Source organism: Oncorhynchus mykiss, chromosome 30, assembly GCF_057628025.1.
Source record: "Oncorhynchus mykiss isolate SJ-2025 chromosome 30, ASM5762802v1, whole genome shotgun sequence".
In the NCBI taxonomy this organism is placed as follows: domain Eukaryota; kingdom Metazoa; phylum Chordata; class Actinopteri; order Salmoniformes; family Salmonidae; genus Oncorhynchus; species Oncorhynchus mykiss.
In genome coordinates this window covers 26,830,001-26,845,000 of record NC_143051.1, presented here as the reverse complement: position 1 = coordinate 26,845,000, position 15,000 = coordinate 26,830,001, and the positions used below count along the sequence as shown (strand labels likewise).

At 44.5% G+C, this 15,000-nt stretch overlaps 1 protein-coding gene across 13 annotated transcripts in view; it reads right to left on the bottom strand.

Moving 5' to 3' along the window:
* LOC110489414 (trafficking protein particle complex subunit 9) overlaps positions 1-15,000 on the bottom strand; it is a 304,212-nt gene that overhangs the window by 125,724 nt on the left and 163,488 nt on the right. For all 13 annotated transcript variants that reach the window (XR_016493584.1, XR_016493586.1, XR_016493587.1 and 10 more), the window contains one exon: positions 953-1,095. Coding sequence is in view for 6 of the 13 variants with exons in the window: in XM_090227935.1 (XP_090084061.1) it covers positions 953-1,095 (143 nt within the window). In the remaining 7 variants the exon portion in view is untranslated. The remainder of the gene's footprint in view (positions 1-952; positions 1,096-15,000) is intronic.

Sequence of the window (15,000 nt, the reverse complement as noted above, 5' to 3'; positions counted from 1 at the left end):
AAATCTACTGTGTCTGATGGGGAGAAATAGTTTGGGGGGGGGGGGGGCGTAGCAAGGGAGAGGCAGACCTATGAGTGAGGGAGGGAGGAAAAGGGGGAGTGACAAGATGATAGTGACTGCAGGGCGGAGGAGAGAAGAGACAGATTTATCACCAGAGCAGAAAGATAGAGAGAAAGATGGATTGGTTAAACTGCAGATATTATTACAGCGAATGATTCAACTCAAGTGGTGATTACTGGAGTACAATCTGTCTCCCTCCCTCTCTCCCTCGCTTCTGCAACCTGGCTTTTTCCACAGAGCCGGAGAGATGACAAGGGGGAGGGAGAGAAAGAGGAGACAGAGCAAGAGAGAGGAGAGAGAGAAAGGGAGCGAGAGCTAGGAGAGATAATATTCATCCGTTTCCACCTAGGCCTGTCAGTAGAAATGCCATCTTTCCGATTTCCCATTGTTACAGCGACAATAATGTCACTGAGCAGAGCAGAGCGCTGGTCTAGTCTGGTCTGCTGGGTAGAGGAGCAGGAAGTGGGGACTGAGAGGATCTGGTGCGACGTGTTTACCCAGTCAAGATGGAAAAACACAACAAACACTTTGCGTCATCACAGTTAAAGTGGAACCGTGGAACACAACACAGTGCTCTTACTAATAGGACTGACCGTACTAGGAGTTAGTCGGATGACTGTTGAGGGTAGGAATGAAAGATACAGCAGGATAAGAGAAGCGGAAACATCCAGTTCACGGTACAGAAGTAACAGCCTAGCAAACACTGCAACGTTGTGTCAAAGTTGCGACAACGTAGTGCGGTGGTTGTGTTTTTGCTGGGAGTTTTTGGGACAGTGATGTCGATGCACTTTATCCATAGGAAGGGAAGGTAACCTTAACGTTTGCTCTCTGTTCGCCGCTCCCCAGAAGTGATAGTTAATAAGGTTTTTGTAAAATGAATGATAGTGTTTACCTGGTGGCTGGTAGTGTGCTGACTCTGGTGAAGAACACAGAGGGTTCTACGTCAACATGCACTCCCAAGGACAGGTGCCGATAGTAGCCCTCCACCTTGCCTGCTCCCCCCGAGTACTTAAAGGTCATCACAGCTTCCAACGTCTGGAAAGAGAGAGAGGGCGAGAGAGAAACATCTACATTAATACAAGGCTATTCTAAGAATGAGCACAAGCCATTAAACCGTAACTCAATGATTCAGGTCAAAGACTGAAGCTAATGATAGTTTACAAAAAGCTTTGGACAAATGTAGTCTGTTCAGACGGTCCAGCAGTTTCTATTGACTCCTGCATGGAACAGTGAACCTGTGTGGTTGGGGTCAAAGGTGACAACCAGCCAACCACTGACTCTCTCTTCTCAACCATGAGCAGAATGACACGTATTCTGAGATCAATAACAAAAAAGTCATGAAATAATGAACACACAGTAACGTGATGTGTTCTGATGATGTGTAATCAAGAGAGTGAAGTGAAAAGGAACATGATGTGTTCTGATGATGTGTAATCAAGAGAGTGAAGTGAAAAGGAACATGATGTGTTCTGATGATGTGTAATCAAGAGAGTGAAGTGAAAAGGAACATGATGTGTTCTGATGATGTGTAATCAAGAGAGTGAAGTGAAAAGGAACATGATGTGTTCTGATGATGTGTAATCAAGAGAGTGAAGTGAAAAGGAACATGATGTGTTCTGATGATGTGTAATCAAGAGAGTGAAGTGAAAAGGAACATGATGTGTTCTGATGATGTGTAATCAAGAGAGTGAAGTGAAAAGGAACATGATGTGTTCTGATGATGTGTAATCAAGAGAGTGAAGTGAAGAGGATAAGCAGATGGCCGAGGGTCTTGATGGGTCTCTCGATATTCAGACACTGTATGTGGGAAAAGGTTTGTGTACATATGTGCAAGTGTGTGTGCGTGTAAACACATGCCTTTGTTTGCATGGAAAGCTGACTGGCCCTCAACACAGTGTGTAATCCATGGAGCTAAGCCAAGTGTGTGTGTGTGTGTATGTGTGTGTGTGTGTGTGTAGTGCCTGTAAACATAGAGCAGGTACAAACAGGTTTTCATCATGTTTTTCGGTCCATCTGCCCATCCATCAATCTTTAACCCCATCCAGAGTGATCATCTCTCAGCATGGAGCCTGTGACTTTCAGCTCTACCAACCCCATCCATCAATCTTTAACCCCATCCAGAGTGATCATCTCTCAGCATGGAGCCTGTGACTTTCAGCTCTACCAACCCCATCCATCAAGCTTTAACCCCATCCAGAGTGATCATCTCTCAGCATGGAGCCTGTGACTTTCAGCTCTACCAACCCCGGCTGTCTCTACTGGGGCCTGACTACACACCACATTCATGGTTCAATGGATGGTTACAGAACAGCCCAACCACATGCTAAACCCCAGAGAGACTGTCTGTCATCCCCTCCTCCTCCTCATCCACCACCTCCCTCCCTCCTCCACCCAGCTACTCATCCTCCGTCCTCCTCCTCTACTCTGTGTGTGGGTGTGTGTGTGTGCGTGCAGTGCATGTCCTTCAGCCAGAGGGACAGACGCCATTCTCTTGCTTGACAAGATCTTATCTCTCCCCTCTCCTCTCCTCTCCTCTCCTCTCCTCTCCTCTCCTCTCCTCTCCTCTCCTCTCCTCTCCTCTCCCCTCCCCTCCCCTCCCCTCCCCTCCCCTCCCCTCCCCTCCCAGGCTGCACATAACCAGATTTCTCCTTAACAACGTGGATAAGTCAACATTCACAAAATGCATTTCATCACTTTTGATGAACATGTTCTTTCATTAAGATGCAGATGTAAACTATGCAAAAATACAGCCGATGCAAAACAGACGCTGTCGCTGAGAAGCACCTTCGTTCCTTGTGCTGTCTAACATGCAGGGTTCACGGCGGAGAGGCCTGGTGTGAGTGTCTGGGAAAGACAGAGGTTGTCATATCACTATGGAAATGAGGTTGTATTACAAGAGGAAAGTTGAAGGGTGGACATGAATCTAAGTACAGACCTAGTCATGGCAGACAGACAGACACAGACCTAGTCATGGCAGACAGACACAGACCCAGTCATGGCCGACACACAGACACAGTCATGGCCGACAGACAGACACAGACCTAGTCAAGGCAGACAGACAGATACAGACCTAGTCATGGTAGAGACAGACACACAGACCTAGTCATGGTAGAGACAGAGATACAGACCTAGTCATGGTAGAGACAGAGACACAGACCTAGTCATGGTAGAGACACAGACCTAGTCATGGTAGAAACACAGACCTAATCATGGTAGAGACACAGACCTAGTCATGGTAAAGACACAGACCTAGTCATGGTAGAGACACAGACCTAGTCATGGTAGAGACACAGACCTAGTCATGGTAGAGACACAGACCTAGTCATGGTAAAGACACAGACCTAGTCATGGTAGAGACACAGACCTAGTCATGGTAGAGACACAGACCTAGTCATGGTTGAGACACAGACCTAGTCATGGTAGAGACACAGACCTAGTCATGGTAAAGACACAGACCTAGTCATGGTAGAGACACAGACCTAGTCATGGTAGAGACACAGACCTAGTCATGGTAAAGACACAGACCTAGTCATGGTAAAGACACATACCTAGTCATGGTAGAGACACAGACCTAGTCATGGTAGAGACACAGACCTAGTCATGGTAGAGACACAGACCTAGTCATGGTAGAGACAGAGCCACAGACCCAGTCATGGTAGAGACAGAGATACAGACCTAGTCGTGGTAGAAACAGAGGAGACACAGACCTAGTCATGGTAGAGACAGAGATACAGACCCAGTCATGGTAGAGACAGAGATACAGACCTAGTCGTGGTAGAAACAGAGGAGACACAGACCTAGTCATGGTAGAGACACAGACCTAGTCATGGTAGAGACACAGACCTAGTCATGGTAGAGACACAGACCTAGTCATGGTAGAGACAGAGATACAGACCTAGTCATGGTAGAAACAGAGACACAGACCTAGTCATGGTAGAGACACAGACCTAGTCATGGTAGAGACACAGACCTAGTCATGGTAGAGACACAGACCTAGTCATGGTAGAGACAGAGACACAGACCTAGTCATGGTAGAGACAGAGACACAGACCTAGTCATGGTAAAGACAGAGACACAGACTTAGTCATGGTAAAGACAGAGACACAAACCTAGTCATGGTAGAGACAGAGACACAGACCTAGTCATGGTAAAGACAGAGACACAGACCTAGTCATGGTAAAGACAGAGACACAAACCTAGTCATGGTAGAGACAGAGACACAGACCTAGTCATGTGTGCCTCTGTCTCTACCATGACTAGGTCTGTGTCTCTACCATGACTAGGTCTGTGTCTCTACCATGACTAGGTCTGTGTCTCTACCATGACTAGGTCTGTGTCTCTACCATGACTAGGTCTGTGTCTCATACATATGAGATGAGTAATGCAAGACATGTAAACCTTATTAAAGTGACTAGTGATCCCACTACTTTTTCTATTCTGGTTAAAGCCAATTTGCTCTATTCTGTGAAGGGAGTAGTACACAGCGTTGTACGAGATCTTCAGCTTCTTGGTAGTTTCTTGCATGGAATAGCCTTCATTTCTCAGAAGAATAGACTGATGAGTTTCAGAAGAAAGTCCTTTGTTTTTTGGTCATTTTGAACCTGTAATCGAACCCACAAATGCTGAAGCTCCAGATACTCAACTAGTCTAAAAAAGGCCAGTTTTATTGCTTCTTTAATCAGAACAACAGTTTTCAGCTGTGCTAACATAATTGCAAAATAGTTTTCTAATGATCAGTTAGCCTTTTAAAATGATACAATTGGATTAGCTAACAACGTGCCATTGAAACACAGGAGTGATGGTTGCTGATAATGGGCCTCTGTACGCCTATGTAGATATTCCATTAAAAATCTGCCGTTTCCAGCTACAATAGTCATTTACAACATTATTAATGTCTACACTGTATTTCTGATCAATTTTATGTTATTTTAATGGACAAAACAAATAGTTTTTCTTCCAAAAACAAGGACATTTGTAAGTGACCCCAAACGTTTTAATGGTAGTGTACATATGAGATGAGTAATGCAAGACATGTAAACCTTATTAAAGTGGCTAATGATTTCAAGTCTGTATGTAGGCAGCAGCCTCTCTGTGTTAGTAATGGCTGTCTACCAGTCTGATGGCCTTGAGATAGAAGCTGTTCTTCAGTCTCTCGGTCCCAGCTTTGATGCACCTTTACTGACCTCACCTTCTGGATGGTAGCGGGGTGAACAGGCAGTGGCTCGAGTGGTTGTTGTCCTTGATGATCTTTTTGACCTTCCTGTGACATTGGGTGCTGTAGGTGTCCTGGAGGGCATGTAGTTTGCCCCCGGTGATGCGTTGTGCAGACCGCACCACCCACTGCGGTTGTGGGCGGTGCATTTGCTGACAGGATGCTCTCAATTGTGCATCTGTAAAGGTTTGTGAGGGTTTTAGGTGACATGTCACATTTCTTCAGCCTCCTGACGTTGAAGGAGCTGTTGCACCTTCTTCACCACACCGTCTGTGTGGGTGGACCATTTCAGTTTGTCTGTGATGTGTACGCCGAGGAACTTAAAAAACTTTCCACCTTCTCCACTGCTGTTTCCTGAAGTCCACGGCCATCTCCTTTGTTTTGTTGACGTTGAATGAGAGGTTGTTTTGCTGACACCATACTCCGAGTGCCCATACGTCCTCCCTATAGGCTGTCTCGTTGTTGTTCCACACCGATCCAGCCACGCCCCCCCCCCCTCCCCCCCAAAAATACAACAAAGTGCTACATCCCTGTAATGCCTTCTGTCTTTGCATAATTTAAAATATCACTTTTCTTCATGGAGCAGATGGGCTTATAGAACGGCCTGTACTGGAAGCAGTAAAAGTCCCCTGCATTAATGAACATTTAGGACCTTTTTGTTTGTTATTTAAACCAGACTCAGCACGTCTCTAAGTACTCGGTGAAGAAGCTGCTTATGTCATCAATTGGAGATGTCTTGATCTCAACTTCAGCTATGAGTGCAGATCGTTGTTTCTTTATTGAGTTTTATGTAAGAAACGCTGGTCTGGACGGTCTTCTTTCCTAATGCTGTATGGTCAACTGGAGCCATCTTTAACTTTCACCATCCATTTTGGCCTGCTCTCCCCTGAATGATTCAACTCTCCTGTGATAGTAAACCTGCAGACTGGTATGTCTCTCAGCCACTTCCTACAAGTCTGCCTTCCCTTCCTGCATAATGATGTCCACATCAGACTCAGACCCTAACTGACCCTTCAATGAGAGGCAGCATGCAGACTCACCGCAACAGTAAAGCGCTTAGGGACAAAAATGTCCGGACCATCTGTGAACGGGACCGTTTGGTCCTTGTCCAGATATTTCTTCTGATTGGTTGAGGTGATTGAGGTCGAGGAGAGCAGTTCAGGTTAAGTTGCTATGCAAGCTGTCTATGCTCCCATGATTTCGCCTTGACAGAATTTTCGCCGACCCATTGTTACTGTTTTGAGCTATTGTCGGTCCCCTTACACCAGGGCTGTTGCTGAGCAGTTTATTGTAATCCTTTATGGACTATCCACCCAATGCCTGTCTTACACCATACAGAGATTGTCCTAGGCTTCCTTGCACTTCTTTGAGAATTCAAAAGTTACTAGTGCTGCTCATAGACGTGGTAGAAAACGTTCCTCTCTTGTCAGATGGTCTCCTGGTGAATCATCCTATACTCTTCATGAGTCCAACAGAGGTGTGAGAATGTCAAGCTGTCACAGGGCCACAAATAGCTGGTATGGCTGTAGAGAAGGAGTCTATCAGAGACCGCATGCAGATGGAAACACAACCAGTGAACCACAGCAACTACACTGACCTCTGATGGACATGATCCAGCATGCTGTCTTACTTAGAGTTGCAAAATGACAGTAACTTCCCCCAAGTTCCCAGGTTTTCCAGAAATCCTGGTTAAAAGATAACCGGAATAAGGAAGGAATGAGCAGAGAATCCGGAATTCAACAGGAATTTTGCAACCCTCGTCTTATTGTGTCAACTCTACAGAAATGAGTAGAAACTAAAAGCAAATCTTAGGCTAGCAGCACTACTCTGCCTCGTTACATCTGGCGCTATTCTCTTCCCGTTATACCAGGAGAGGAGACAGACAACTCTCTCTCCAACACCTGATCTGTATTCCCTCATCGTGGCCCTGAGTCTCTGCTGTCCTATAGCTAACCCAACGTAGCAGGCGGAGAAAGACGGAAATTAGGATGAACATACAGAATCCCTGAAAAGCGGCCTTTTCTGGCGACTCCGCATAGGCTATCCTATAGCAGGAAGGCACCCTGCCTGGGGCAGTCCATTGATTGGCTGCTAGCCAGCCATAGGTGTGGGAGGGACTCTCACTTAGCACTGAGGATTCAAAGGACTGACTGCTGCTTCAGAATGTGGCTCGACTCATCTCATGTCTACTCAGCCAATGTGGACCTGAGGCTGTTAAGGACTATAAGGCAGACAGGTTTCTTCTGTGCTTCTGGTTCTGCTCAGAAGTACAGTACGATGTGGCCCTGTTTCTACCTATCTGCCCTGCCTGTGACCTGTTCCACGGACAGGGAAAACAAAAACAAGTCACATCACATGAATAAATATAAAAGGAAAGACACTGAAAAAGAGATGGAGAGAAATAAAGAGGCTCAGAGTATAAAAGGTATTCAGGAAGTAATATTGCAGGAGCTAGATTCTCTCTAGGGCAAGAAGACAAATAAAAAAGAGCTATGGGAAAGGGATACAAAAAAGAATTACCGTTATAACAGTAGAAACCTTCTTTGCAATTTGCTCATTTCAAATTGGCCCTCGCGCTCTCCTTCCCTCTAGCGATAATGTAATTCTACACTAATGCCTTTTACCGAGTCCCTCTGGTGAGATTGTGTAAATCATGCAGTACAATTATATTTGTCATTTGGAGTTGTTAGCGTTATCTAGACACACTGAAGACCACGACCACAATGTTTAGCCCCACTTGGGCTGTCTCAAGCACCTGCTGCTATCTGCTGGCACGTCGCGAGAGAGAAACTTTCCAAGGAGCATCTTTGCGAGCCTAAACCCATCAACAGCCTCATGGTTTCTCCCAGTAACAGGTGACTGAGCAGCCTAAACGATGCCAGATGGCTGGCAGCCAGGGTAGCGTGTGGAACACAGTGTGGTTCTGATAGGCCCTGTCACAATGCACAGGGGAATATGAAGATGTCCAGGACAGATATTTAATTACTTCAAACAACATAAAGCCAGCGAGACATCAGAGATCTGGAGGGGACGCTGCCAAGTACCGTAGCAAGTTACAACACAACATCAGACCGGTGACAACTCTGGGAGAGTCCCTAAGCATGCGTATTGGGTAGAAGAAGGATCTCCTCTTCACAGCGTTCTTCTCCTTGTTGTTAGGAGACTAACATGTAGAGTACATAACCTTGCCATAAAGAAAGCTCAGACAAGGTGCTCGTTTCTTTTCACTCTGTGTTTTTTACCTGGCATTCTGCCTTAGCACAACAACTGACTTGGTTTCCAGTCGATAACCACATAAACGTGATATCAAGAGCAGATATCTCTCGTTTTAACGGCAGTCACAAACCTGGTCTCAGAGTCTCTCTAATGGAGTGGATCCTGAGCCAGCTGACAGACAGGAGACACCCTGGAGGAGGAGTCGCTGGGTAGTGATGTGATATCCTCTCTCTCTCAGTTTCCCAGTGTCTAAACTGTCTGGAATAATGCAGTTGAGAAGAAAGTGAACTCCTCTAATCATCCATCGCTTTCTGTCTGTATTTTCGTCCGTCCTCTGTGGCTTCAAAGTGTGGACTTAAAGAGACCTTTGAAAAGGAATGTGAATGAAACCTAATTTTACTAGTTCTATACTGCTGCTCTTACACTGTAGCACACTACTGCTGTGAGGGGGAAAGAGGGAGGGACTGTCATCTTTATTGTTATGTTGAGTGCACTGTGAATGCGTGGCTTCGTCTGTCTGCTACCTCTCAGGGACTCTGCCGTAGAGACACATGAACGTTGAAAGGTTTGTGCTTAATGAGCACTTACTACATCAATTATAATTCAAGATAACTAGTTGGATTACAGACTACAGACATTAAATGAATTTCAAGAGAACACATTTCATCAGTCGGGCTGTATCACGTTATCCATTTAAAGCAGTTTCATTGAGGCACTCGTCATTGAGAAAAATAATTATTTTCTCTCTGTAACTCTTTATTACTAACAGGAGAGTAGCCTAGCCAATGTTAGATAGCTTTACAGATAATCTGAGCTTTACATATGCAAACTGACTGTGGCTCTGACTGGGAGAACGCATTGTGTTTTTGTCAGAATCCATCCACTCAGCTCAGGGTAGCCAGAGGTCCCTGAGCCTCAGTGTTTCATTGTCCCACTCTATTCCTCTCACGATCGCTTCATTACAGATGGGATCTATTTTTAGCCCAGTGTGATTGAAATAGAGTCCTCCGGGAGCCTGAGGGCATAGAGGACTCAAGAAAAGACAGAAGGAGAGAGGAGGGAGAAAGAGAGCGATGAACAGAGAGCGAGAGATGAATAGAGAAAGATTGAGAGAGAGAGAGAGAAATGAACAGAGAGATTAACAGAGGGACCGAGGAACAGAGTGAGATTAACAGAGAGAGCGAGAGAGAGATTAACAGAGATCATGAAAGAGAGATTAACAGAGAGAGCGAGAGAGTGAAAGAGAGATTAACAGAGAGAGCGAGAGAGAGATTAACAGAGAGAGCGTGAGAGAGTGAGAGGGAGATTAACAGAGAGCGAGAGAGATAAACAGAGAGGGATAGAGAGATTAACAGAGAGCAAGAGAGAGATTAACAGAGAGAGCGAGAGAGAGATTAACAGAGAGAGCAAGAGAGAGTGAAAGAAAGATTAACAGAGAGCAAGAGAGAGATTAACAGAGAGATCGAGAGAGATATTAACAGAGAGAGTGAAAGAGAGATTAACAGAGAGAGCGAGAGAGAGATTAACAGAGAGAGCGTGAGAGAGAGATTAACAGAGAGCGAGAGAGATAAACAGAGAGGGATAGAGAGATTAACAGAGAGGGAGAGAGAGATTAACAGAGAGGGAGAGAGAGATTAACAGAGAGCGAGAGAGAGATTAACAGAGAGCGAGAGAGAGATTAACAGAGAGTGAGAGAAAGATTAACAGAGAGTGAGAGAGAAATTAACAGAGAGCATGAGAGAGATTAACAGAGAGTGTGAGAGAGATTAACAGAGAGCGAGGGAGAGCGAGAGAAAGATAAACAGAGAGCGAGAGTGAGATTAACAGAGAGAGCGAGAGAGAGATTAACAGAGAGAGAGAGTGATTAACAGAGAGCGAGAGAGAGAGTGATTAACAGAGAGCGAGGGAGAGCGAGAGAAAGATAAACAGAGAGCGAGAGTGAGATTAACAGAGAGAGCGAGAGAGAGATTAACAGAGAGAGAGAGTGATTAACAGAGAGCGAGAGAGAGAGTGATTAACAGAGAGAGAGAGAGTGAGATTAACAGAGAGAGAGAGTGAGATTAACAGAGAGAGAGAGAGAGAGAGAGTGAGATTAACAGAGAGAGAGAGAGAGAATAACAGAGAGAGAGTGAGAGAGAGATTCACAGAGAGTGAGAGACAGATTAACAGAGAGAGCGAGAGAGAGATTAACAGAGAAAGCAAGAGAGAGATTAACAGAGAAAGCAAGAGAGATTAACAGAGACAGCGTGAGAGAAATTAACAGAGAGAGCGAGAGAGCGAGAGAGAGAGATTAAAGGAGAGAGCGAGAGAGATTAACAGAGAGTGAGAGAGATTAACAGAGAGCGAGAGAGAGATTAACAGAACGAGAGAGAGCGAGAGTGAGATTAACAGAGAGCGAGAGATTAACAGAGAGCGCTCTCTCGCTCTGTTAATCTCTCTCTCGCTCTCTGTCAATCTCTCTCTCGCTCTCTGTCAATCTCTCTCTCGCTCTCTGTCAATCTCTCTCTCGCTCTCTGTCAATCTCTCTCTCGCTCTCTGTCAATCTCTCTCTCGCTCTCTGTTAATCTCGAGAGAGATTAACAGAGAGCGAGAGTGTGAGAGAGATTAACAGAGAAAGTGAGAGAGAGATTAACAAAGAGCGAGAGAGAGATTAACAGAGAGAGTGAGAGAGAGATTCACAAAGAGTGAGAGAGTGAGATTAACAGAGAGAGAGAGAGTTTAACAGAGAGTGAGGGAGAGATTAACAGAGAGCGAGAGAGAGATTAACAGAGAGCGAGAGAGATTAACAGAGAGCGAGAGAGATTAACAGAGAGCGAGAGAGATTAACAGAGAGCGAGAGAGATTAACAGAGAGCGAGAGAGATTAACAGAGAGCGAGAGAGAGTGAGAGAGAGCAAGAGAAAGATTAACAGAGAGCGAGAGAGAGATTAACAGAGAGCGAGAGTGTGAGAGAGAGATTAACAGAGAAAGCGAGAGAGAGATTAACAAAGAGCGAGAGAGAGATTAACAGAGAGTGAGAGAGAGATTCACAGAGAGAGTGAGAGAGATTAACAGAGAGCGAAAGAGAGATTAACAGAGAGCGAGAGAGAGATTAACAGAGAGCGAGAGAGAGATTAACAGAGAGCGATAGAGAGATTAACAGAGAGCGAGCGAGAGTGAGAGAGTGATTAACAGAGAGTGAGAGAGATTAACAGAGAGCGAGAGAGAGATTAACAGAGAGCGAGAGAGAGATTAACAGAGAGCGAGAGAGAGTGAGAGAGAGATTAACAGAGAGCGATAGAGAGATTAACAGAGCGAGAGAGAGTGAGAGAGAGATTAACAGAGAGCGAGAGAGAGATTAACAGAGAGCGAGAGAGAGATTAACAGAGAGCGAGAGAGAGTGAGAGAGAGATTAACAGAGAGCGATAGAGATTAACAGAGCGAGAGAGAGTGAGAGAGAGATTAACAGAGAGCGAGAGAGAGATTAACAGAGAGCGAGAGAGAGATTAACAGAGAGCGAGAGAGATTAACAGAGAGCGAGAGAGATTAACAGAGAGCGAGAGAGATTAACAGAGCGAGAGAGAGATTAACAGAGAGAGATTAATAGAGAGAGTGAGACAGAGTGAGGTAGAGATTAACAGAGAGAGCGAGAGAGAGCGAGAGAGAGATTAACATAGAGCGAGAGAGAGATTAACAGAGAGCGATAGAGAGATTAACAGAGAGCGAGCGAGAGTGAGTGATTAACAGAGAGCGAGAGAGAGATTAACAGAGCGAGAGAGAGTGAGAGAGAGATTAACAGAGAGTGAGAGAGAGATTAACAGAGAGCGAGAGAGAGATTAACAGAGAGTGAGAGAGATTAACAGAGAGCGAGAGAGAGATTAACAGAGAGCGATAGAGAGATTAACAGAGAGCGAGCGAGAGTGAGTGATTAACAGAGAGCGAGAGAGAGATTAACAGAGCGAGAGAGAGTGAGAGAGAGATTAACAGAGAGTGAGAGAGAGATTAACAGAGAGCGAGAGAGAGATTAACAGAGAGCGAGATAGAGATTAACAGAGAGTGAGAGAGAGATTCACAAAGAGTGAGAGAGTGAGATTAACAGAGAGAGAGAGAGTTTAACAGAGAGTGAGGGAGAGATTAACAGAGAGCGAGAGAGAGATTAACAGAGAGCGAGAGAGATTAACAGAGAGCGAGAGAGATTAACAGAGAGCGAGAGAGATTAACAGAGAGCGAGAGAGAGTGAGAGAGAGCAAGAGAAAGATTAACAGAGAGCGAGAGAGAGATTAACAGAGAGCGAGAGTGTGAGAGAGAGATTAACAGAGAAAGCGAGAGAGAGATTAACAAAGAGCGAGAGAGAGATTAACAGAGAGAGTGAGAGAGAGATTCACAGAGAGAGTGAGAGAGATTAACAGAGAGCGAAAGAGAGATTAACAGAGAGCGAGAGAGAGATTAACAGAGAGCGAGAGAGAGCGAGAGAGAGATTAACAGAGAGCGAGAGAGAGATTAACAGAGAGCGATAGAGAGATTAACAGAGAGCGAGCGAGAGTGAGAGAGTGATTAACAGAGAGTGAGAGAGATTAACAGAGAGCGAGAGAGAGATTAACAGAGAGCGAGCGAGAGATTAACAGAGAGTGAGAGAGAGATTAACAGAGAGCGAGAGAGATTAACAGAGAGCGAGAGAGAGATTAACAGAGAGCGAGAGAGAGAGTGAGAGAGAGATTAACAGAGAGCGATAGAGAGATTAACAGAGCGAGAGAGAGTGAGAGAGAGATTAACAGAGAGCGAGAGAGAGATTAACAGAGAGCGAGAGAGAGATTAACAGAGAGCGAGAGAGATTAACAGAGAGCGAGAGAGATTAACAGAGCGAGAGAGAGATTAACAGAGAGTGATAGAGATTAACAGAGAGAGAGATTAATAGAGAGAGTGAGACAGAGTGAGGTAGAGATTAACAGAGAGAGCGAGAGAGAGCGAGAGAGAGATTAACAGAGAGCGAGAGAGAGATTAACAGAGAGCGATAGAGAGATTAACAGAGAGCGAGCGAGAGTGAGAGAGTGATTAACAGAGAGCGAGAGAGAGATTAACAGAGCGAGAGAGAGTGAGAGAGAGATTAACAGAGAGTGAGAGAGAGATTAACAGAGAGCGAGAGAGAGATTAACAGAGAGCGAGATAGAGATTAACAGAGAGTGAGAGAGAGATTAACAGAGAGTGCGAGAGAGATTAACAGAGAGTGAGAGAGAGATTAACAGAGCGAGAGAGAGAGATTAATAGAGAGAGTGAGACAGAGTGAGGTAGAGATTGACAGAGAGATTAACAGAGAGTGAGAGAGAGATTCACAGAGAGTGAGAGAGATAGATTCACAGAGAGTGAGAGAGATTAACAGAGAGCGCGAGAGAGATTAACAGAGAGCGCGAGAGAGATTAACAGAGAGCGAGCGAGAGAGATTAACTTTTTATAGCTGGGGGGCAGTATTGAGTAGCTTGGATGAATAAGGTGCCTAAAGTAAACGGCCTGCTCCTCAGTCTCAGTTTCTAATATATGCATTTTATTTGTAGAATTGGATAGAAACCACTACAGTTTCTAAAACTGTTTGAATGATGCCTGTGAGTATAACAGAACTCATATTGGCAGGCAAAATCCTGAGTTGAAATCAAAACAGGAAGTCAGAAATCTGAGCTTTGTTTTTATTCACCAGAGTCCCCAATGAAATATGAATGATGTTGCACTACCTAGGGGTTCCACTAGATGTCATCCATCAATAGAAATTATAATGAGACTTCTATGATGTTGTTGGAGTGAAGGATAGCGGAATCAGTCAGGTGTCTGGCAGTCAGCCATTTTCTGATCATGTTGTGGTAGTCACTTGCGTTCCATTGCTCACGAAGACAAGAACTTTATTGAAGATATATGTTAAAAACATCCTAATGATTGATTCTGTACTTAGTTTGAAATGTTTCTTTGACCGGTAATATCACTTTTTGAAGTTTTCGCTGACCAGAATTAGCGTTTGGATATGTATACCAAACGCGCTAACAAAAGAAGGTATTTGGACATAAATAATGACATTTTCGAACAAAACAAAAATTGATTGTGGACCTGGGATTCCTGGAGTGCTGATGTAGATCATCAAAGGTAAGGGAATCTTTATCATGTCATCTCTTGTTTATGTTGACGCCATCTTTGCGGCTGTGGTGTTTTTACTTTTGAGCGGCGTCTCAGATTATTGCATGCGTATTTTTTTAAAAAATCTGACACAGCGGTTGCATTAAGGAGAGGTATATCTATAATTCCATGTATATAACTTGTATTATCATCTACATTTATGATGAGCATTTCTGTTGAATGATGTGGCTATGCAAAATCTCTGGATGTTTTTGGAACTAGTGAATCTAATACGCCAATGTAAACTCAGATTTTCTGATATAAATATGAACTTTATCAAACAAAACATGCATGTCTTGTGTAACATGAAGTCCTATGAGTGTCATCTGATGAAGATTATCAAAGGTTAGTGATTCATTATATCTCTATTGGTGCTTT